Raw genomic sequence first — 25433 nt, 5'->3', positions numbered from 1 at the left:
ACATCCACCCCTGACGTTGCACAAGTGACTAGGTAGTGGCTCCGAGGTGGTCTTACCGCTGTCCAGACGCAGGCACATATGCAGCCCCAGTGCAGCACGCAGGCAGTCCGTGGCAACTCAACCAAGGGGCCTCCCCAAGCACGAGAGATGGGCTTGACTTTGCCCCATCAATGAATTACAGGAGGTAGCCAGGCCACGTAACAGATTTCCACAGGTCACAGCACTCCAAGACGGTCTTTAGTGGATCAAGCAACACCATTGTCAAGCATACACACTGGACTCCACTAACTCTCCTGATGTACTAAGTTTGAACTGTAAATCACCAACCGCATCACAGCGAGAGCACGCTGGTGATCAACAACACATAGGTGGACTGTCACCCACTAATGTGATGCAGAGGGATCTGAACTTTATCAGCACCGTGTTCGTGTCAACAGGTTCCTGGTTAAATTATGAAGACGTGCCGAGATGCCTGGTGCTCCCAGCTGCCCCTGTCCACCACTGTCCTACGGATTGCCTCCCAAAGATGTGAGACATAATTTGTTTTAGTTGTTTTGCATTCCTCCCTGCCGTTTGGACTTTTGTTTTATTGTTTTAATAAAATTTGGGAGGAATGTTGTGTCCTGCTGGACAAAGTCTAGCTTGCCAATAAAAAGAGTCTGAGTGCACGTGCTCGTGGCCAGTTCCAGCACCGGACACACTGCATCTGGGTTATAATATCCTTAGTATGTGGGCCCATCGCCAACAACAGTTGCCATACCCCTTTGTCGATCTTTAATGAAGAGTGTATCACAACAGTACTTAGTGACCAGTGTCCCGTCATACCAGGTGAACGGCGGTACACTACTTCCACAGGCAATAATGAGTGAACTGTACCCACATACAATATTGAGCAACCGGTAAGCCATCACACAATATTGAGTGAACAGTACACGTTCAGGGCCACACTGCCATCAAACAACCATGCTGTCAACCACATCCATACTTGTTGCCACCTTCTTCAGATTTGCTTGTCTCCTTGGCTACAGAAAAGCCCCCACCTTGTCTTGTAGCCAAACAATACCATATATAAGGATCCGATCGCTCCAGTACAAGTCATCACCGGTTTCCACATTCAAGAAACCCACAAGAATCAAAAGACAATCTCTTCATGAGGAGAGGCTTGTACAATAGACAGAACACTCACCTCACATAAAAGACAAGATTATTCCTTACCATCTCTAAAACCTGGGTAGGTTATGCTGCCTGCATCCATGTACTCCGAGTGTGCAGAGGTTTTGACTTCCGAAACAGATTAACTTCTATGGACCCTGCCACTGTTTCTCTAGAAAGCACTGATAACTACTACTTTTCCTTCTCTTCATATTGCAGTACTGTTTCTTTCTCCTTTGCCCCAAGTACTCTCCGCGTAGAACTTGATTCCCCCCCCCCCTTATTTGTCCTTCCTCCTTGAGGATTTCAGTCAGGGGAAAAAATAAAGACTACTTCCCACTCCATTCAATCAACGTTCAACATGCATCAGCTACTCTAACGTGGAACTCTCAATGCACTCGTACTTGTTAAAAATCCTTTGATCCAATTTACCCAATCTACACTCACACCATCAAAACCCTCTTTTCCGAACTACTCCTTAATAGATTAGCCAGTTACACACTGCCTTCTACCACCCTCCAACAAAATCCTGTATATCAGAGCAAATTCGCTGAGTAGTCCCTGAACCCCTGTCCAAAAGACCTGCTGTGTACATCTAAAGAGGGCTGTAGACGAGACCTAAAAATACAAAGTGTACAATATATTTTGACATCGAAGGGAGGACGAAACGAACAGGGAAAGAATCTAGCAATTAAACATAGAAAATGCAACTTACTCTTTATCCTGAACCATATTTTTGTCAAATCGGGTATTCACGCGATTCCCTTCTAGCACATCAGGATGCACATGTTGTTCAGTCGAAACCAAGAGCCAGAGGGCAGAAACAATACTGCATAGGAAAAGACTCTTATAACTTCGTAAAGCAGCCATTATCTTAACCTGCCAGATAAAAAGACAACATATTACAAAATAGTCGATGAGCTTCTAATGCAACACAAATAAAATGATTCATTAATTTAATTATTTCAGGAATTAAATACAGCACGAACCTAATAATAATAATAAGTGTGGTGCGTTACAGCATGTTGTATAAGTAAAAGGGCCATCTGGAACATGGGGTGCTGTAAATAGAAAGCCATTGCGTGTGGGTTCAAATGAGAAACGATCAAAGAACTCCAAAAGAAATGAAGTAGGGAGGGAAACCTATATTTGGAACAGTAGAGATGTTTTTTCATATATTAACATTACATTAAACATTTTTGTAAATTAGGGCACAGGTAGATACTTGTTCCACAATAACACAATTTCTTTTTGATCAAGTAAATTTTTTCAACAACAAAATCTCGGTTACACTCGCCAATTCTAGATTCCAATCACTACCAAATCAACAAACACGGGGAAACTTCTAAAACCATTTCTTAAGCGAACGTCCCCAGCCTGGTCAAGAACCGTGCTGTCCCCCCATACTACAATGACGTCTTCCCAGATTCCCTCAAAAGAAATCAACTCTCACCCGTTCTCAAAACAATCAACCTAGATCCCATCTTTCCTGAATATTAAAGACCAATCTCAAACCTCCCCATAGCTTAGAAAGACCATTGAAAAATACATCTCCCTTTAACTCGCAGAATTCATAAGCAAGGAAAACTTACTAACAGTCCACCAACATACTTCAGAAATTGTTATAGAACTGAAACAGCCTCATTAGAAATCTTGGATGGTATAGACTGTATACTGCATGAATTTAAATCCTGCCTGTTTGTCTTACTGGATTTAACCACAGACTTCAACACACTCCTCATTACTCAGCCTACTGAAACAATGCTTTGGATTCAAAGACTACGTCGTCAAATAGTTTACCTCCTTCCTCTCCAAATGCTTTCAAATTGTAAAAAAATCAATAACCGGGTCTCTGACCCTTTACCTATCATTTGAGTAGTCTCATAAGGATCCAGTGTATCCCCTACGCTCTTCAGCCGTTATGCTGAACCACTGGCCAACAGCTGCTAAGACACCAGGCCGGAGTCATCACAGAGGTAAACTTACGTTACGCTTTAGTGTAAGTTTACGATTTTGTGCAATTCAGAAAGCAATTTTACTAGTAGTATTTATGACTGGCTACCTTTTTATGTGTGAAGTCTCATACAAAAGTACAGAGACTCTGCAGACGTAAAGCTACTACTTGTTAAAATTCCTTTCTGAATGGCACTAAAGTGTAAGCATACCTTTGTAAATCAGTCCCTCAAACTCTCCATTCACCAGTATCCTGACAACACCGAAATCTACCTGAAAACTTCAACTCTGAATGACATCCTCCCCTTCAGAATAACTTTACTCAATAGTCAAACATGGTTGAATATCAACTTTATCACTCTCTTTCCTAAAAAGACCATAATCATTTTATCTCTGAACCCCCCCCCCAACCAAAACCCCCCCCCCACAAAAAAACACTTTCATCCTGGATTCTTTAACGCAGTTTCGGATTTTAACCCCATACTTGTCACTAATGGTCTGATTATTGAGAATAATTATAGACCCTTCATAAACCATGGTTCAGCACATTAACAAAACTGATCAAAGAGCTAATTTCCAGCTACAAATGCTAAAGAAACGAAACTAAGATTACACTCTGATCACTTGAAAATGGCTGCACATGTTTGATGGTATTTAAATTAGACTTTGGCAATTCGGTTTTTACTGGGGCCACTAAATATGGCTGGACCCCTCTAAAACCCATTTTACATGAACAACCCAGTCTACTCTCCTCGCCACAAAAACTCAATTACATCTACACAATGTGCGTGGATCTGCAATATCTCCCTATCGAGGCCAGAATCAAATTCAAGCAGGGATTCTTAGCCTACAAAGCAATCCATGCAAAAGCCACATCTTACTTGACCCATCTTCTTAAGACATGAGGTGGTTTGAGGAACTTGGGAAGCAAAGAAAACTATCTCCTAGAAGCACCATTATTCAGAACCTTTCACAATCTACATCATTCCTTCTCCAGACCAGACTCATACTTCTAGAACTCCTTGGCCACAGACATCACAACAGTCCCAACCCAACTTCCAATGACTATAAAATATTCACTTGTTCAAGCTATACCTGACCCACATACTCCAGCAGCTCGATCAAATCACGCCACTGCCTGATTTGTTGATCAAGTAACCAATATTCCCAACTTCCCCTCTCTCATCCCTAGACCCTCTTCCAGATGTACCTTCCCCACCCTCTTCCTTCTACCAGTCTACAATTCAATCTGCAAATCTTCCTCTCTCTCCATCTTACTCCCTTGTCCCACGCTATTCCTCTTCCTCACCGCCGGAACCAGTTAAATTAAACCTTGTCAAGAGCATGGTTTCTATGCATATTCAGTTTTATGTAGACCCAGGGTCACATTATTTAATTGCATAGCCTAGGTATTCCTCAGACGACATGCCCTATGAAAATCTGTCAAATAAATTAAGTGTGGAAGGACGTGGATTCAAAATGGAGGTGTAAAATAATTAATTTACAAGAGAAGGCTGATTTTTCCACTGGGCGACTGTAGAATCCAACAGCGGAGGACAGAAATGGCATGCCTTTTTAATATTAATCAATTGCTATTTAATTTGTCTGATAAAACTTGACTCAGTTTGAGACAAAAAGCACAAAAAACAGATGCATCTATTTTAATGTTGAAAAGGTGACCATAGAGCAGGGTTCTCCAAAGTCGGTCTTGCAGGGCCGGATCCATGCCAGATTTTGAGCATATCCCCATTTAGATAAATGTAGTTATCTTAAAAATCTGCCATGGATCCGGCTCTCTATGACCTACTTTGGAGAACACTGCCATAGAAAAAATCTGTAACAGGGTAAACGTCAGCCCCATACTATTACAGACCACCATAATGATCATGTTTCCCCTCCACAAAATACTTCTGGCTAGTCTTAAAATGGAGCAAACTGGGGGAGGGAGAGAGAAAGAGGATAGTACTACCACCCCATTTTACAAAAAGAGACCTGTTTAAGGTTTTGAACACTGAATTGAGACTATGGCGAGGATTCTGGATGGCGTATGGCAAGGGCAAGTAGAGTCCATCTAGTTGCTACAATGTGGAGCTTGATGGTCATCTATAATATGCAGAGACCCACCTAGGTGCAGAGTAGGGGCAATTGACGGATGAATATATGCCAAGAAAGAAGCTCACCAGAAAGTAGGAAGACAGTACAGGGTGACAATACCTCCCTGAAATTGGTCAGCTATGTTTTTTTAAAGTAATACAATCTTTATTTGGATATAAAAATAACATCCTTAAAAGAGACACCAACAACGATACACAATGTAAAAGAGAAACTTAAAAACTAGCAGCACATAAGCAGCGACGGGTAGGTACTGGTCAGAAACATTATACAACTCCCCTTTGTAAGCAATCCAAATAGTAATAAACTAACTTTAGTAGGGAAGAAAGTTGTTGTACCAATAATTGGCAGTAATGAGCTTGTGAACCAACAACTGCTAGCAAATAGTTACAAATATTAAAAATAAATACGAATAAAAGTAGCAGCAACAGTTCAATAGCAACAGGTTGTAGGAAAATGCAAAGGTAAAAAGGGTTTTTAACAGTTTAAAAATCTTGCAATTTGATTTAGGTTGTTATCGACAGGAGGCGGTATACAAGGCGAATGTAGGTTGTGAGGCCTATGTTTAAGGCTGTGTTTTCTGGGCTTAGGGCCGCGATAATTGCTTGCCTGCAAGACCGAATTCCCAGCCTGTTCCACTCCGCTTTCAGTTTGAGTCTGCGCAGTGACGTAAATGCTGGGCAGAGACAGATCACATGCTCCATTGTTTCAACCGTTCTTCCGCACCCTCTGCACCATAGTACGTCTGACTTATGGCGCCAGCGTGGCAGATCTTTTAAAAATTGCCAGTCACCGAGTCTGATGGCCAAAAAAGTAAGTTTTAGGTGCAGAGAATACGTGCATGACAGATAGGATGCGGGAGCTATACGCCCGTACGAGTTCATAATAGCCCAGGCGTGTCTACGTTTGGCAAGGAGATTTTTATCAGTAATGAGAGAACTCATTCTAACACTTTTCTTGATAGTGCTTTTAAATACTGACACGCTGGGATTGAGGTCCCATAGGTCGCCCGCAGAGAGTTCTAGAATGGAATCTTTAAAAAGGCGACCATACGAGCCCCCTGGGTTTTTCTCGATGATGTCTAGCCAAACTAGTGACTCCAGTGAGCCTACATCGGCTTGTCTCAGTTTATGGCAAACATTTAAAAACGTGCCAGTGCTAGAGACTTCATAGTTTAGTAAGCCGAGTTCTAGCCTAATCTGAGCAGCAGAGGCACTTTTGGGCAAGCGGAGGACCTTTTTGTAGATTTTAGTGACATGTTGGTTTAAAATCTTATTTAGTTTACCCTTAATGGTTTCAATGCCGTATGCCAGTGTCGGGCCAATTTTTGCTCTCATTACCTCAAGTAAAGGTGTTAGGCTTGGGCCGGCCAGTTTTTTTGAGAGCTTTGAGAGAGTCACCTGTAGGGTCACAGCTTTAACTAACATCTCCTTACGTTGTTTAGCAAGATTGCCCCTTGAGTCGAGGTTAACCCCTAAGTATTTATAAGTGCTTCCTACTGCAATACTCATGTTGTTGTAAATCCATCCTCCCCCTGCTTTTCTTTTTTTACCAAAGGTAACCATTTGTGTTTTCTTTAGGTTAACCTCTAGTTGATTTGCAGTGGTATAATTGTATAATTTAGCTAGAAGCCTTTGTAACCCTACTCGTGTGAGACTAAAAAGCACTAGATCGTCAGCGTAGAGCAGGTTGCTTATGGGAGCTCCACCCATCTTTGGTGGGTGACTGTTGGTTTCTTCCAAGGCTGTCGGCAAATCAGCTATAAACAGATTAAAGAGAAGCGGGGCCAGCACACAACCCTGCTTGACACCCCTGGTTGTCATGATTTTCCGGGAGAGATGTGTGCCGGACCCCAGCTTCACCTGAACCCATGTATCAGAGTGTAACTGGATAATTGCCTCCAGGAGTTTTTGTGGGATTCCCCATTTCTTTAACTTTTCCCATAGTGCTGCCCTGGGGACTCGGTCGAAGGCGGCTTTAAAATCAACGAAACAACAAAAAAACGCCCTGGATGTAGCGCAGACTTTGTCGACGATTATGGCCAATGTTAATAAGTTGGTCATGGTCCCGGATTTGGCAGTGAAGCCTGTTTGAGTCATTGGGATCAGATTATTCTCGTCCACCCATGCTCTCAACTCACTCAGGAGAATGCCGGCGTAATGCTTGGCCTCAATGTCCAAGAGAGCTATTAGTCTGTAGTTATTTGGGGACGAGTAGGAGCCTGATTTATAAATTGGATGGATTATTGCCCCACGCCAGGAGTCTGGTATATTTGAGGTTCTGAGAGAGTAGTTAAAAAGATTGGTTAGGTGACCCGACCAAAATGGTACATTTGATTTAAATAAATTCTGTGGAAGGCCATTGGGGCCCGGGGCTCCGTCCGATCTTGCTTTCAACAATGCTGTAGTGACTCTTTCTTGGGAGATCTGGAGGACATCGGTGCATGAGTCCCAGCAACCGGTGGACCTACTCCAGCTGTTGCTAGAGCCTGTTTGCTTCAGCCTGAGAGCACATGTGTCTGTAAGCGCTGTTCCTTCTGGGGACTTAAAGTGCCCTACCAGAAAGGTAAACCAATTGGCTTCTTGAATGTTAGCTGACCCAAAGCTGCAGTTGCTGGAGTTTTGACGATTAATTAAGGCCCAGAATTTTCTTGCGTTGCAGTTTTTGCTTTCCCAAAGTAATTTGCACCAGAATTCATTTTCTTGAAGTTGCTTTTCTTTCTTTACCGCCTGCCTGAACATTTTTTGTGCAGATTTATATGCCTTAAGGTGCTCGGCATCTCCCGGAGATTTCATTAAAGACCGCAGTGCGCAATTCCTAGCTGTCTTTAGCGCCCTTGTTTCTCGTGAGATTGAATGCTGGCGACTGGGCGAGTCCATCTGATGGTGGTGTTTGATTGGAAAAAGGGATATCAGTTGTGCGCAGAGCGTCGACCATGCCGCGGCTGAAGAAAACCCTGGGTCGGAACAGTCTGAGATAATACCCCTCGTCAAGGAGGCAAGCCAGGCTTTTATGTCGTCACTCCATCTTAGGCGCTTCAAATTGTCACAGTGCATTCCTGTGAATGAGTTTGGGGCAGTTTTGTGGAACTCTGGATTTATTTTAAAAGTTACGGACTGAGGTCGGTGATCGCTTTCTGTTCGCGGGTGGATACTAAAGTTGCCCAGGTGTTTCAGCAGAGCCGAATTGCAGATGGTATAATCTAAATACGAATGCTTGCGGCCGTTCGTCCAAGACCAATTTGGAGGAGTGTCGTTTTTGGATCTTCCATTTATTACCAGAAATCCTGCGCTGTGGAGTTGCAGCACGCACAGTTCTCCCAGACCGCAATAGCCTTGGTTTGGTGGTTTAGACTGTTCTTTAACCTCTGCAAATGAAAATGGAGTTAGCCCTTCGCAATCTTCTGTATTACCTTGAAATAGGTTGATGTTGAAGTCCCCTGTGATTATACAGTCTGCGTGAGGTTGATCCGCAGCCAGGGCCCGCACAATTTTCATTAGACGAGTTAAATGGCTCTTTTTTGTGCGGGTGCTGGAGTTGATGTAGATGTTAAGCAACAGGAGTGGACATTGTTCAGCTATGGATATTAGGTGAGCTAGTCATTGTTCTCTTCTTTTGGTCAGCAAAAAACTAAACAATGCTATCCTGCAGCAGTAAGTTGTGTGCAAGTTGAAATGAAAATAAAATTTATAAAGCGCTACAGTTGCCCTCAGGCATCCAGGCGCTGTGACTAAACAGAATTGCCCTCAGACAAATAAACAAGGATTCTGGTTATTGAAACCAAAAAAAGTTTTAAGTTGCTTCCGAAAACTGGTTACGCTGGAATTGCTACTCATGTACAAGGGAAGGGTGTTCCATAATCCTGATACATTATGCGAGAAGGAGCGTCCTCCTGCTCTGGCTTTAAATATTCTAGGGGTCTTAGCCAGAAATGCAGATGAGGAACGAAGCGCCTTATTGGGAAGATAAGGAGAAATCAAAGAGTGGTTGATTTCTGGTCCCATCTTCCAAAAAGCCTGATGGGCGATACACAAAGATTTAAATTTTACTCTGTCCTTGACAGGTAGCCAGTGCAGCGTTCTCAGCCCAGCTTTTATAGATGTTCTTCGTGGGACTCCAAGTAACGCACGAGCAGCACAATTTTGAGCACGCTGAAGCTTTTTTGGGGTGTAATCCGGTGCTCCAAGATACAGTGCGTTGTTGAAGTCCAAACGGGATTGGACAAGGCCCTGTATGATTATCCACTTGGCCTCAAATGGAAGGAGGGGAAGGATTTTTTTGATCACCCTAAGGAGGCCAAAGCAGGTGGCCGCCACCTTGGTGGCCTGTGTGTTGAAGCTCAGTGACTTATCTAACCATACCCCCAGGCTTTTGATGTTGTCTCTCGGGGAAGGGACTGTCCCCATGCTCGCGGGCCATAGCAGCTCCAAAGTAGAAGGGGCCGCCGGGCCCAAAAGCATGAGCTCGGTCTTGTCGTCGTTGAGCTTCAAACATGAGCTCATCTTCCAGCTCCTCACCTCCTCCAAACACACTGCAAGGTTGGACGGTGATTGGAGGCCACTCTTCTGCACAAGGGAGACCACCAGCTGGGTGTCGTCCGCATAGGTAATGATGTTAATACCATGCGGACGAACAATCCCGGCCAGCGGCCTCATATATGCATTGAAGAGCGTAGGGCTCAATGATGAGCCCTGAGGAACTCCACACCCCAAAGGCCTACTTGCTGAGACGGATGTGCCATCAAAGACCTGGAAGGTTCTGTCAGATAAAAAAAGACTTGAACCAAACCAGGGCTTCTCCAGACACTCCTAGGTCGGCGAGACGGTTCAACAGAATTTGATGGTGAACCGTATCAAAAGCGGCACTCAGATCGAGGAGGATCACTGCCACTGATCCCCCCCGATCCAAGATCCGTCTCGCCTCCTCAGTCACAGGCAGTAGCGCAGTCTCCGTCCCAAGTTCCATGTGTTAAGCACTGAACTTAAGCTCGATAGTGAATTAAAAAGACTGCTGGTGTTGGTTGCATACTTGGTTCACCCACTTTACATGTGGGCAAGCAGCATTCAGCAGGTGTAGAAAGGTAAAAGTAATAGCAGTATTTGACAACGTCATATGACTGAAGTGCACAGAACAAGCCGTTTAAGGTAAAGCTTCTGAGAATATCTTGGGGGCAGCACTTCAATTGATGTTCATACGGCCCATAACAGGATTAACCCCATGCAACTAAAGTCTTTCCAACACAACAGGCATTACATGTTACATCACATCCCTTGCACACAAGGTAAGCAACGACCTCATTTCAGCCTTCTCAGGTTCTGCAAGTAATTTGTAACTGGAGTTTAAAAGCACAGTAAAAACAGGCTGAATAGTTGAGACTTAACTGCTCCTCTTTATGCAGAGCCACACCAACCCTAAGAAGGTCGGTCATCTTCTAAATTGGCACAAGCAATTTATAAAATGACTGAAAATAGCACCTCAATAATTTAATAGGTATGGTGGTTAAGCCGTATAATGTTGATAAATATAAATGATCAAGCTTAGTTAAGGACTAGGAACCCACAAGAAATTTAAAGATGCAGCACACCAAATACAATAGATAAGAGCGGCACTCAAAGATCTCCCAAGTGAGCAACTAACCCCTGAAGACAACCGTCTGCATTTGCATTCTGTTGTTTATGAAAGAAAACATTTCAAGTCCAAGGTGAAGGAAAAAATTCGGACACATCATCAGGTAACCAGCATCAAAGCCAGGCCTGGAAAGAATTTTAAAATAAAATGCACAAAAAAGCCCAACAAATCATTAAAAAAAATGAGGAAATAGGAAGACAGTGTTTTCCTTTTTAAAACCAGAAAGCAGGGAAGAAAATGATGTAGAATTGCAAATAACCATTATTATTAAAGGGGGAGAGGAGTCTTAATTAGTTGTACACCAGGATGGAGTCAAGGGGCCTTAGGAGAAGCAGAAGGCCCAACTCTAACCCGGCCAATAACTACCTGGATCTGAAGATGATATTTAGAATTATACCCACACTCCTGAGTCATGAGTTGCCTCTCCTTCAGAAGTCGCAGTCCCTGTTTTTCTTGAGCTGCTCTAACAGGCTCTCAGAGAGCTCAAACTGAGTAGCTTGGAATTGCTTTATGGTATAGGAACAGTGGTTAACAAGTTGGATGACCCACCGTTGCTGTATCGTAGCAGTGAACTACTAGATCTAGAATCTAATCATCCACACTAATGGCTTTTAGAGCGATGCATACCTTTGCTCTGGTGGTGGTGAAATTCATAAAAGGGTTTGTTAGGTGGTGTGTTTTTTCATGGGAATAACCTTAATGTCATTATTTGGGACTGGTTTTCCTTTGCCCTTTGTATTTTCTAATAAGAGTATATAGCTGTAACGTTATAAGAAACATATCTACTAGATTTTTTTGTGAGAAAGCTTTGCCATTTTTATCCCACTGAAATGGATTGTTGTGAATGTCTGGATTGGAGGGCTCACAAATGAGCATACAGAAATCTATAGCAGATTTTATTGACCGTACACATAATTTGTATACGCTAATACTAATTTTAGGAATTTTGGCGAGTTCCATGGTGATTTTGACCTGTAGAAAATGCTGATCTTTTGATGGTATTTGTTGAACTATGTATGAGGGAAAACTGTTTCCTCACATGACTTCCTCATAGAACTTATGAAAGGTGCTGCAGAAGCTAAAATGTGAACAGGTTTTCTAAAAATCCACAAATATGTTCTACAGCCATGTGAGAAAAAAAGGCTGACATGCTGAATAAAATATGTACTTCCAACAGCAGAGGCAGCAGGCTGTCAGTTGATTTCCCATGTTGTTCTGCAATTCCACCACAAGGAATCAATGATCAGGAGCACTAGTATTATATATTCACAACAAATCTGAGGGTTACCAGAATTCCATTTTGCAACAATCAAAGCTGTAGAATTTAAAGAAATTTCTAAAGGAGGAGACTGCAGTACATGAACAGAATAAGAGGTTTAATTTGGTCATTGAAATTATGCATAGTGCTCTAGATAGCTTATAGGAGGACTTGTTTTCTATACATTTTCAAATATCTGACTCAATGTCAAAAATAAAGTCTGGTATGCGTAGTGAAATATGCACTTCAAACAGGACCCTCAGTTGACTCCTCAGTTACAATTGCAACTTCGCCACAGAGCTCTAAGAAAATAAAATAAAGTGCTTACATTCAGGTCTCGAACAATCCACTCAACCACTGGCATTGGCCAGCAAGATGTATTCAGAACAAGCTACTTTTAGGCACTACTCACCCTTGAAAATCCTCTAACTTCAGGGAAGACAAACTGACTCAACCTCTGTCTCTGAAAGCAGAGCAAATGTGACAACATAAGATTTAAAGGCATCTTTATTGATGATAAATGAAAGAGCAATACAAATGGCATTCAATCTGGTTATCTTGTCACATTTGCTGGCTTTCAGAGACAGAGGTTAAAAGTCAGCTTATCTTATTACATTTATTTTTCTTTCTGTGACTTAAGTTAGAGGATTTTGTAAAGTGAACTGTGTGACAATTGAAGTGTTCAAAGCACGTTAAATGAAAGGCTTTTTTCTAACACACTACTGAAATAGCTAAGTGAACTTTCAAATATATTTCACTAGTTATGAAGATCCATTTTTGTAATTCTGTGGTGAAAAAAATATTTTTATGGTATCAAAACAAATTAGAACACTACTTGGTGATGTGCAAACTTTCAATATTTTTCCTGAAACCCAATTTCGTAAAATTGTTTATGAGCTATTATCAGTAAAAGTACATGTTTGGGGGAAAGTTTTGTGGCCATTTATCAATGGAAAATATGCTATCTATAAATGACAATGCACTACCACATCATGCTTTGGTAATATATTTATAAAACGTGGGTTTTTAACATGAACTGGGAATTATTTCAGCTCCTGTCCAGATGATAATGCTATTAGTGGACTAAGAGGCAAGCCAGGAATCACGTGTACCCGATTTATGGGCTGGATTCTGGTTATACATGGAAAAAAAACCATTTAGTCCAGTAAATAAAAAGAGGTTTTGTTGTACAGCAGAAATAGTAAACTTACATATTGGACGGTGCACTCTTATGTGATAATAAAGAAAAAGGCATCTCAAGACAAAATAATTACTAGGATCACACAATTTGAGACCACTTCACGGGTCCGGTACTTTACAGTTCAAGAAACAGCCAAATGCATGCTTCTTCTTGTCTTGGGTTTGCTACTTTATTTTTTACACCTCAATGAGTAGATCTTCTATTAGAGTGCTGCTCTATGGAGGCTAAATCATTGATTGTTTATCGTCTTGGAGGTGGAGAAGATGCACAGAGTGAAGCTAGGATTGGAAGAGGCAGACTGAGGGATAGGAAATACCCACTCTTAACACTTTGCCATCTGACGGACAAAAGGAAACAAGATGAACAAGGTCAAACCAGAACAACCAAAATCATGGAAGCTCCCTCGGTCCTTAACCACATGAGAAATCTTGGAATGAGTGGGAAAAGAGAGCTTAGGGAGAACAAACAAGAAGCTCTGGCTAAGGACAGAGCAGAGCATCTATTCATCATGCTACTTTTTAGGTCTCGCCTACACTGCGGACGGGCTGCTTAGGGAAAAGACCTTTAGCCATCGATTCAGTTTGGCTGCCAAAAACGTGCACGTGTTGCATTGCTTCCAATGGCAACGTATGCACGTTTGGTGATTCCCTTGCGGGAGCGAGCTTTGGCACGCTCCCGCAAGGGAATCCGGCGCAGGCCCCCTCCTCTCTTCCCCTTCCCCTGCTGCCTCCTCCGCCTCCTCCTCCTCCTCCCTTCCTCAGTGCGCTTGTCTTTTTTGGATGCATTTCACAGGGAAGCAACTAAATGAAAGAAGGAAAGAGAGGTTGTGAACCGTCTCTTCAAGTCACAGTTTTCAGTAAGTGAGGAGCAAGATGGAAAGAGAGGGAATAATAGGAAGAGAGGAGGGGGCAGCTGCCCTGGCAGCTTTGCGGTCACTAGGTCGGTTTTATTTAATATGTGAATGGGGAGTGAATAATGTGCTATATAACGTTTAACTGTTAAACACTTACCAAATTACATCTCAATGTTTTATTTATCGGACTCATCTTGTACTTCAGCAGCAGTTTAGTTTTAAACTGATCAACCTGATTATTTGTATGGGATATGGATGATATTTCTTATGCTTTACAGTGAACTTGGGGTTACTATCAGAGTCATGATCCTAAAAAATATTGTGAAGTGCTTTTAAAGATGCCGCCCAAAAAACGTATGATGTTGACTTAGAGCCACAAACTCGTAATGTGCGTAGCCTACGGTTTGGTTGTGCACAAGTTGCATTTACACTTGACTGGTGGATACTTATGAGGCCTTGCTTTGTGGAAGAATTGGTGTTCTAGGATAAAGAAGAATACTAAGTCATTCCTTATGGGAGGCCACACATCGTGAGTTTGACACAAACTTTTATGTACCCCTGAATGGTGTTTGTATTCGACACAGTAAACGGGTACAATGAGTTTTTTTCCTGCACTATTTGTCAGGTAAAACCTGGCACAAATCACGGAGGCATAAAGCACCCGTCGAAGTTATCTTTCCTCTCAGTGGGGAATAATATATGTTAGCAAGTTATCCTCTGGTCCAAGGAGCTTAAATCGAAATGGAGTAGAATTTGCACAGCCAGTAAATACTGAAGTCTTCTCAGCTGGTTCTTACTGGATACATTATTTGTGGCCCGGACGCCAAGCAATCTGTAGCTGTCTAGGGATTATTGTATAAGTGATTGCAGTTGGATTATGGATTATGAATAATAATAATAAAATAACCCGTTTTTATATAGTGCTTCATACCGACTTCTGCACTTTTAAGTTCTGTAAGTGACAGTATTTATTTGAACGTTTTCTTGTACTTGCCTAATAATCATCAAAGCTCCCTACAAATAATTTGCTTGATAAATCCAGATATAAAACTGTGCTCAGGGCGTAGTTTTAGTACCTACCCGTCTAATTTGTTGTGGCATTAGTATCTGTCTGCCTTACTGTTTAAAAATTAGATTCAGCATTATGGTGGGCAAGAATAAGGGTAGAGATCCCCGGTTTGCAAGTGGCCTTTAACAGGTTTTCTAGCATGTTGATTTTTTCAGTATTTTAATTTGTGATAAACTATGTAACTTAGAGTGAATGCTTTTTGTATATAATATATTCGCTGCGCTCTGCACCAAAAGGACTTCATGGACCTACACACAAGTTGGTCTCTTTTATATTGTCTTTCAGCGACTCCATCACAGGCATTTGCTAAAGCAATATCAGCATCTGTATGTTTGCCTTGGCACATGGCCACCCACATGATCACCCATGTGTACTCTCTTTTTTAGGTTGTTTGCCTGTGCCAGGATCCTGTTGAAAGTGAGTGTTTATGCTTTATGAAAAATAATAGATAGATAAAATAATGTACATTTCAAGATTGGCTTCTGACCTCTAATTATGCATGTGACACCTGATATTTCCATCCCTGATTTCTACAAGTCACTCACCCTTTGTTACCAGTTAGTTGAGTCACGTTTTTTCCTGCTTCATAATTTTCAATGCAGTAAGTCCACACACTTTTTATAATTGCAAAGCTTTATTTCACACATCGATTGTAAACACATACCAGTTTCTTTTCCAGTCTATACGTGCAAAAAAGGCATTATTTATTCAGTTAGCAAATGTATTAATGTAGCATGCGCGTAGCCACACGGGAAGCAGCACGCTTCATAATTAACAAGGAATACACTGAAGATTAGGAAGGAGACAGATTACTAATAATGCGGATAACATCAACTGCTAGGTGCTGTGGGCGTTTGTCAGGGAAATATGGAAAATGTAGTATTAAAGATAAACTTTGATTAGGTGGCTCTTCAAGTTTCTCTTGGAAGGCAGTTGGGTTGTCATTAGGTCTGAGATTCTCAGGCAAATTGTTTCAGAGTCTTGTAGCCAGACATATGAGGGTTTGGTTCAGGGGGGCGTGGCTAAGCACGCAATGGGTGAAGACGCACTCGGGTAGAGCTCCGACTTGAGCTCCCCTTCTCCAGGCCAATACTCTGTTAAATTTATCCGGAGGTGGCAAAATTCGAGGCACAGAGACGCTGGGCAAGAGGCTGCTGCTCGGTGGATTTTGGGGCCAAGCGACGATTTCTTGCTGCACTGAGTGAACCTGACGTGGCACGGCCAGCGTCGGTGCTGCCTGCCCGGTGTGGCACATCACGTGAGAACGGGGATTGAGGCCCGGTGCCAGGCCCCGAGGCGCGGCCTGGAAAGTGAGAGGGCTACGCCCGCCTGGAGACGCCACGCCTGGCGGAGGCGCCTGTCTCGGCAAATAAGGGCGCACTGTGCTGCACCGGCCTACCCTGGAGGCCCCCCCCGGGGCCCTGGACTGGAGCGCCTCGAGGCGAAAGACCCAATCAAGACTGAGTCATCCGCGAGGGGCCGGGACTCGTGGCTGCGCGCTGCGCCCTGAGGTGTGGTTTGATGGGAGAAGAGGCTGTCCAGACCATAAAAGCCGAGATCAGCGGAGGAAAGCGCTGCAACGACCTGGAGAGGCGCTGGCACTTCCGTATGACTGGCTCATCCCCTCGCTGGCTGCCCTGCGGAGCTGAAGTGGCAGAGATCCGCGGTGGACGGCCCGACCAGACCGGAGGGCCCATTGAAGTGAGGCCGTGGCTTGCGGCCGCGCGCTGGGTCTTGAGACGCGGCATGACGGGCGTGGTGCCCACGTCCGTCGAAAGGTGCTGAGATTGCCGCAGGAGCTAGCCAGTGAAGCCCAGAGGTGAGCGGGGGTTGAGACGGACATCCGCCCGGAATAGCCCCTAGAGACATTGCGGCCTGAGAGAGTAGTTCCCCATGCCGGGGTGGCCACCAGGAGCTGCCGGGACGGGCGGATGCGGACTGCGGCCTCCGCCTGAAGCGCGTTGTGGTGAGGGACAGTGGCGACGTCGCCCACGAGAGGCCCGCACGGAGAAACGCACGATACGAACCTAGTGACTGCCCTGGGATCCCGATCCTCACCTCTTAGTGATACCCCAGACACCACTGCAGGACATTACGATTGTGGCCGCGTGGGGTGCGGCCTGGACTTGGGAGCCGCCGAGGATGCCCTCCATCCCATCCCCATCATTGTCCGGCGTGGGGCTGCGGCAGGGGGATGCGGCGTTCCCCTTAGATCTGCCATTACTTGCACGCTCACATCTCTGTGCGGTATGAGTCGCTGGCTGTGACCCACCCGTTGCACATTATACAAAAATGACATTGACCCCCTCGCCCATCACCCTGCTCATGTCTGGGGGCACTAGGACACGAACTGGCACGAGGCGCGCCACTACAAGGGAAAATGGCCAAATCAGCAAAACAAGCCGATGCTGACCAAACCTCGGCAAAACTTGACACAATGCTAGCGGCGATGGAGAGGCTGGAGGAATCTGTCCAACTGACCCGCACATCATTGGAAAACAAAATAGACAGTGTTGCCATTGATCTAACACATCTGCGTGCTGACCACAAGAAATTAGCGGAGCGCACAACCACTCTGGAGGGCACCCCGGGTCACCCAGACGGACAAGCACGTACAAGACCTGCTCAACAGGGTGGAATTTATAGAAGACCGTGCCGAGGATGCGGTAGGGCGGGCACAGAGAAACAACGTGCGGATAGTAGGCGTACCGGAACGCTGGGAAGGGAGGGAGCCCGAGTCGAAAGTGGAGAACTGGCTAAAAGATCTGCTACCGGAAGGCGCACTGTCGCCCCACTTTGTTGTGGAGCAGGCGCACAGAGTGCCGACCAGGCCGCCCCCGGAGGGGTCCAATCCTAGAACACTGCTTATTCGGATCCTGAACTACCGCGACCGAGACTCAATCTTGCGTGAAACCAGAAAGCTCGCTGATGTCCGCATAGACAATGCTAAAATAATGTTCTTCCCTGACTATACAATCCATGTACAGCGCCAGAGACACTCCTTCCTTGCTGTGAAGAAACGGTTGCGCCAACTAGATCTCAAGTACTCCCTTCTCTTCCCTGCCAGGCGGAGGGTGATAGCGCACGACAAAACACATTTTTTCACATCCCCGTAAGATGCGGAAGCATGGCTGGACAGCGGGATACACACGACGCCCCGACAATCATCGGAGACCTCGACACTAAGATGATTACGCGGCCCGAGACGTCGTCGCAGAAGCAGACTGTCTCCGGCCCGCCGGGCACAACCGGCCGTGACTTCCAGCCCGTCTGCGGACCTCGTCCGTGACGAACGACAGGATGCCCTCCGGATGGTGGCGGAACTTAGTGGCTCCCCAAACACAGAGGATGTCCTGGCTGGCAGCCCTAGAGATTTGCCAAGCGATGATGAGGCTATCTATGGCATACCCGATTCTCAGGCCTCCATGGAACAACCAGATGTCACGCCGCAGACGGCAGATCTGATACACTAACTGAGCGGCCTCGCCGAATGGAGTGGAATACCGACCAACAGTGCCTAGGGGGAGTCTTTTTCTTTCATTTGTTTTTTCTTGACTCATGACAATGCCCCGACCCTGATGTCGCCCGGGAACTGCCTGCCCTCATGAACCTCACCCGGAGGTACGAGACGCAGTGAGTACCGGATCCATGCTAATTGATCCTTAGTGGAGAACCCCGCTAGAAAGAGGCGTGCTGAAGCGTCTGTCTGCTGGAGCCTGGGCGGTAGAGCCCCATACGGGTGGAATTGTAGAGGGCGCACTGAACTCTCTAGAGACTACCCCCCACTGAGGGGGGTACTCCCGAGGAGCAGAGTACTTTCCAGCAGTAATGACTAACAATTTTGTAACTGGTTCACTTTGCCTGGAGAAGGTGAAGCTTCACCTGCTAGTTCAATTGCTTAACAGACACAGTTGTGCCTAGTGCACGGCTAACCCCCCAAGATTTAAAGGTTACTCATCTCATTAGAGATTTTGGACGGTGGCATGTCTAGCGTCCGACCTTTTGGTATTCCATGTTGGTTGTGGTTGTTATGTTACTTTTCTGTGATTGTTTTGTCCCTCCTTCCTTTTTTCTTTAGTGCAACACATTTTTCGACAGTACCTAATAAGATGTCTTTGGCGAATTTTGGTGGGATGGAAATGGGGAGGCGGGGTGGAGGCGCTACTGTGAGATTGTGGCAGGGCGCAGGGTGGGGACTTACCTGAAGTAACGCGATGTCTGTAACAAACATATGCACATGGAACGTGCGTGGCATTCATACACCCTCACGCAGATATCGAATTTACTCCTACCTTAAACGGCATCGAATTCACATTGCCCTACTGCATAAAACGCACCTCAACAAGGCGGAAGTGCACACGCTACGCCGTAGATGGCGGGGACAGCGTTATGCTACGGAGTTCTCGTCATACGCTCGTGGGGCACTAATATGGGTGAGGCCCGGGACCCCTTTACAGTCTCGCACACTCGTATAGATCAGGAGGGTAGGTTTGTCATCGTGCGAGGTAAACTGGATGGGCGACCTGTGGTCCTGACATCGATATATGCCCCTAACAGCGATCAGGGAGGATTTCTTGCTAAACTATCAACAGACCTGGCAACTTGGCACGGGGTCCCCTGGGTTTTGGGAGGAGACTATAATTGTATCCTTGATGCTGGGTTAGACCGCTCCTTCCCGCCCCTACCAGGTACCCCTGCACAGGGAGCAATGAAGGCCCTGGTTGCCTGGGCCTTGCAATGGGATTTGCATGATGCCTGGCGAACCCGCAACCCCTACACGAAAACATACTCCTATTACTCAGGTGCACACGCATTGCATGTGAGATTGGACAGGTTTATGCTCTCTAGCGAACTGCTCCCACTTGTCGCTGACACTTACTACATGGGTCGTACACACTCCGACCACAACCCACATATGCTAGGTCTGGCCTGGGATCGCCCTCACCCGCCCATCCCCACCTGGAGGCTGCAACCGGCTCTACTGCTGGATGCCCCTTTTCGCAATTCATTAGGTACACAGATTGCACACTACTTTGAGGAGAATATTGACACTGCTTCCACCCCCCAAATCGAATTCAAAGTGGTCACTAGGGGTCATTGCCTGGGTACACAGGCGAACATGCGGAAGCAACTAGATGGGAAGCTAACACACATAGAAGCCGACCTACTCCGATTGGATTGAGGAACCACTATCGGAAGCACGAGCTGAACATGAACGCTTGCTAGAAAGGCTATGTCATATTAACTACACAGCCCATTCAGCGCGCACACATCATCTGGGGGATAAACCCGGGAAACTATTGGCCTGGCTGATCCGGCAGGAAGACAGGGTGACAACAGTGGCAGCGCTACCTACTAGTCAGGGAGACATTGTGTACACTCAAAGCGACATACACACGACATTTGTGAACTACTACAGAATGTTATACTGTTCGCGGTTACGAGTACCCCGCACTGAGGTCATTGCATACCTCTCAGACATACCACTACTGGAGATTGAGGACACACAGAGGGACGAATTAGAAGCCTAGCTTGCGCTGGATGAGATACGTACGGTCATATTTGCTTTATCCAATGGCAAGTCCCCAGGCCCGGACGGGCTGCCTGCTGAATTTCATAAAGCCTACCCTGATATTCTAATCCCCGAGCTCCTAAAGGTATACGAGGTGGCTATCTTGGATTCCTCCCTTCCCCCCATGATGAATGAAGCTAACCTCATATCCCTCCCTAAACCTGGCAGAGACCACATGCTGCTGGGCTCGTACCGGCCGCTGGCCCTCCTGAACACCGATTATAAAATACTTGCCTCCACGCTGGCTCAGCGTTTGGCCCCCTTGGTTCCTAGCCTTGTGCATAGCGATCAGAACGGCTTTGTACCCACTCGCAGTATCTCCCACAACATACGACAACTATTCAGGGTGCAACGGTACGCTACGTTGCAATGGCCTCGCTCGGGATGTCTAGTATTGGACCTGGAAAAAGCCTTTGACTCCGTGGAGTGGCCCTATCTCCTGACAGTCTTGCAGAAATATGGCCGTGGCGATGAATATATCGATATGGTAGGTTTGCTGTATCAGAAACCTACGGTGCGCGTCCGCACAGGACGCCTACTGTCAGACACCATCGGTGTAAAGAGAGGCACTAGGCAGGGATGCCCTCTGTCCCCACTGCTTTTCTCGTTAGCAATTGAGCCACTGGCGGCGCTCCTCAGGGCACAAGGTGCGGAATGGGGGATCCCCCTGGCAGATGGCCTCCACACAGTCTCCCTATATGCGGACGACCTTCTTTTATACGTCAAAGACCTGACCTGTTTGCCGCCTACGCTGTCTGACGCCTTTCATAACTTTGAGACTATGTCGGGCCACAGGGTCAATTGGGCCAAATCTGGAGTATATTCCTTTAACACAGACGCTCAGGAGTGTGAGGTCCACATCAATGACGAGAGGCTCACCTGGTACCCCACCATGTTCCGCTACCTCGGAATCCAGATCTACAGAACCCTGCCAGATGTGCTAAAGGGTAACCTAGTGCGGGCAATCTCTTCCTTACAGGCGCACATAACCTTTTGGAAGACTCTCCCCCTCAATGTGCCTAGTCGAGTTACACTGACAAAAATGATAGTTTTACCAAGATTACTGTATTATTATGCTAACATCCCAGTGTATGTCCCGACGCGGATTTTTAGGGAACTGAAAACTTTGGTCAGGAACCTGATATGGAATACAGGGAGACTCCGGGTTGCTTTGACGAAACTATACACACCTGTGGAAGCGGGAGGACTGGCAGTGGCTAACCAGGAGCTTTACTATCTGGCAGCACAGCTGCAGTGGGTGACGGGATGGTTCGGTGGCCGACACTTAAGTGACACTGCCACGGATATTACAGTCTGGACCAGCGCACAGATCCACGCACTGTTCAACCCTCTGGCCAGGCCTACATGCCCTACACAGCTACACCTAGCAGTGGCCCGTAGATGTTATATTTGCGGCCTGAAGCTCACCAAGGCGGTGACGCCCTATGCCCCGGCGCTCCCGCTGCTGGGAACACCTAGAGAAGGTGGCGTAGTAACGGAGGCCGCACTGACACCCTGGGCTCGGGCTGGGTTAGACACGCTAGGAGACTTGTATGCGGAAGGAGCCCTGGTCCCCTTCGCAATACTAGCTGCAGACACGGGACTCCCACCTGGACAGTTCATGCTACACGTGGCCATCACGCACACATACACAAGGGCCTGGAACGATATCTCCGAGGAGTTGCCCACGCACCTTTTAATCCAATATTTGTATGTCATGGGAAATCGCTCACATGTGGTCCACTGGCTGGCGCAGGCGATATTGGCACACACGCAGTGTTCCTTACAGCCACTCAGAGACAAATGGGAGGCAGACAGGGGAAGGGCATGGACGGACAAAGAATGGACGATGGCACTGGCCAGTCCCCGTAATGTACCACGCAACTCCCGTTTTAAGCTTATCCAATTTTATATACTGCACCGTCCGTACTTGACACCTGACAAAATGAAATACTTTGCGATCACAACTACTGCGTGTCCGAGATGCTCGCTGATTGCTGCGGACCTACTCCACATGGTGTGGTCCTGCCCCAACATACAGTCATATTGGCGCACAGTGACTGTTCTACTAGCGGAGAGCACCGGTGAGAGCCATCAGAACACGTGAGAGGTATGTCTACTGGGTCTTAACAAAAGAACGAAACACAAAGTTCCTTCTAGATTCTGGGACCTGGGACTCATAACGGCCAAGAGACTGCTCACTAAACGATGGAAGAGTAGCGAACCCCCACACGTGCGACACTGGTGTACCTCATTTGACAACTGGGCTAGGGCAGAGAGCATTACTTTACATAGGGAGGAGACGGCAGGACTGAGAAAATTCCCCATTGCGCAACTCTGGGATGATACCTTGAAGTCTTTCCACCGTATGTGCCTTGCCCAGGGCATCACTTAGCCACTTCCCACCCGAAGCGTCATCTAGGAAGGAGAAGAGACACAGTACTACACGTCCACACGACCGCAACTTGCCATGCACACACATGCAATGGCTTGCGCCCACTTCGCACAATGCTAACACTGACCGGGGTAGCGACGACACTAAGCCCCCAGCGCTGAGAGCTTGCTCTCCACCTGCCGTGTGGAATCGGCTATGCCCCCCCCCTCCCTGGGGAGCTCCTCGCTGCGACAGGCTTCAGCTTATCGCGCCACCCCCTCCCCTACGCTAACACTTCTCTAGCACCGAAGACGCCCACACATGACATCGTATGTTACTATCTCTCCTTTTCATTTTGGACCCATTTTATTTATTGCCTTTCTAACTTCTCCCCTTTTTCTTTCTTTGTTAGTTACACACTTTAGCATTGGAATAGTTATTATGCACGGATTAACGCTTTATTGCGCAGTTTTCTTCATTGAATATCGAATATGTATATCACCTGCTTTCTACTTCACAACGCTAGTACACGAATGCACGCTGGACATGATGTCACATGCTTACTACAATGTGGGAATTTATGAAATCCTCTGACGATTGTACTTTGAAGATGAGATGATGTGTTACATTTATTTGTTTGTGAAATTTGAAACGTATTGTAAGTGCATAAAGAATTCAAATAAAGATATTCAAACAATAAATGAGGGTTTGGTTCAGTGTTTTGTATTTTTTTACTCCAGGATTTCTAGTGTCAGTTATGATTACTCCAGTAACGTACTTTACAATGGAACAAACAGGCTGCAAAAGATAAACATGGACTCAGTGAGCTACTCGTGCATAGACCTGAGACAAATGTACTCTCTACAGCGGTTTACATGTTGAAAGCCGCCAGGTGTACCCAGCACGTCAACACCACAAAGTACAGGGCAATGTGACTGTACTGCTCCGTGTTAGTCATGTGTGAAAACATTAATGCCACACAAATTGCCTCACAGCATTCGCTAGGACAAATGCCCGCATCCCAGGGAAAGAAGTAAAATGATCATCCCAAGTCAACTCTATTACAGGACCGGAGGCTTCGGATAATGCTTCTCTTTCTTATATTTGCTACTCACAGCAGCCAATGAAAAACGTTTTGTATGCAAATAAAACTACATTTCCCATGATGCTTGTACATACATCACATCCTGTATAGCCCCATAAGAGCTGCTGTACCCTGTGTCTCCTCCTCTTTCTTTGCTGCTCACGCAGGAAGTTAAGTGCTCAAGATCTATAATATGATGATGATGTATTTGTCTTCTATTGCACGTTGATTGTTAATTATTGAGATTGTCATTGTTGTGCTTATGGTTGCACGTAGATCGTGCTACGTTTTTAATTTGCTGTTTGGAACTTGTATGCGCATATCGCACTGTGGGTTGTGACTTCCCCCACCCCCTGCCCCCCCTCCATTCTTATTTACGGCTGCGCGTTCATCGCGCTGTTTACCGAGTAATCTTCTTTTTCAGGTTCGCGCTCCCGCTGGGAGCAGTGAATAAATTAACACGACTGATCCTCTCTTACACCAAAGGTCATGTTAATGATTAATCGCTCAAGAGGCCCCTGATAGGAGCAGTTTAGCAAAGCAGTGCGCTCCCCGCCGACCTGACCAGGCTTACTTTCACTTCTTGCCGGTCTCAAAGTACCGCGCTGTCCTCGGCAGCTTAGATGTACAGGTTTATAGGCCACAGGCTCCCCTCATGTTTATGTGCTTAATAACGTCATTGAGTCAATGTGGCCTAGGGGCAAGGTCTTGGACTCCTATCCTGAAGGCTTAGGGTTCGAACCCTGGTTACCCTGGTTGTGTTTTTGGAAGTTACAAATTTGTAGTTTGATTCCACTTTATTTTTAATTTGAATTCATAAAATTTAGGCTTCGGAATCTTTATTTATTTATTCTCAATATTAATGCTGCACTGGCTTGTGTGTGCGTGATAACACTATTTGATTATGCAGGTTTATAGGCCACAGGCTCCCCTCATGTTTATAAGCGTTAATACCGTCATTGAGTCAATGTGGCCTAGGGGCAAGGTCTTGGACTCCTATCCTGAAGGCTCAGGGTTCGAAACCCTGGTTACCCTGATTGTGTTTTTAGGACTTACAAATTTGATGTTTAATTCCACTTTATATTTAAATTTGAATTCATAAAATTTAGGCTTCGGAATTTTAATGTATTTATTTATTCTCAATATTAATGCTGCACTGGCTTGTGTGTGCGTGATA

The 25433-nt window shown here is 45.6% G+C and overlaps 1 protein-coding gene and 1 long non-coding RNA gene across 5 annotated transcripts in view; one reads left to right on the top strand and one right to left on the bottom strand.

The window, feature by feature from the left end:
• MCFD2 (multiple coagulation factor deficiency 2, ER cargo receptor complex subunit) overlaps positions 1-25433 on the bottom strand; it is a 206923-nt gene that overhangs the window by 138430 nt on the left and 43060 nt on the right. For all 4 annotated transcript variants that reach the window (XM_078649661.1, XM_078649662.1, XM_078649660.1 and 1 more), the window contains exon 2: positions 1868-2031. In XM_078649661.1, coding sequence (XP_078505787.1) covers positions 1868-2022 — 155 coding nt within the window. In that variant the 5' untranslated portion in view covers positions 2023-2031. The remainder of the gene's footprint in view (positions 1-1867; positions 2032-25433) is intronic.
• LOC144763743 (uncharacterized) overlaps positions 1-25433 on the top strand; it is a 38569-nt gene that overhangs the window by 9486 nt on the left and 3650 nt on the right. Inside the window, exon 2 of the long non-coding RNA XR_013596256.1 lies at positions 15613-15643. This is a non-coding gene — a long non-coding RNA (uncharacterized LOC144763743). The remainder of the gene's footprint in view (positions 1-15612; positions 15644-25433) is intronic.

The sequence above is a fragment of the Lissotriton helveticus genome, chromosome 6, assembly GCF_964261635.1.
Source record: "Lissotriton helveticus chromosome 6, aLisHel1.1, whole genome shotgun sequence".
In the NCBI taxonomy this organism is placed as follows: Eukaryota; Metazoa; Chordata; class Amphibia; order Caudata; family Salamandridae; genus Lissotriton; species Lissotriton helveticus.
The sequence above is the reverse complement of the archived record's forward strand: the minus strand, read 5'-3'. Positions and strand labels throughout refer to the sequence as shown.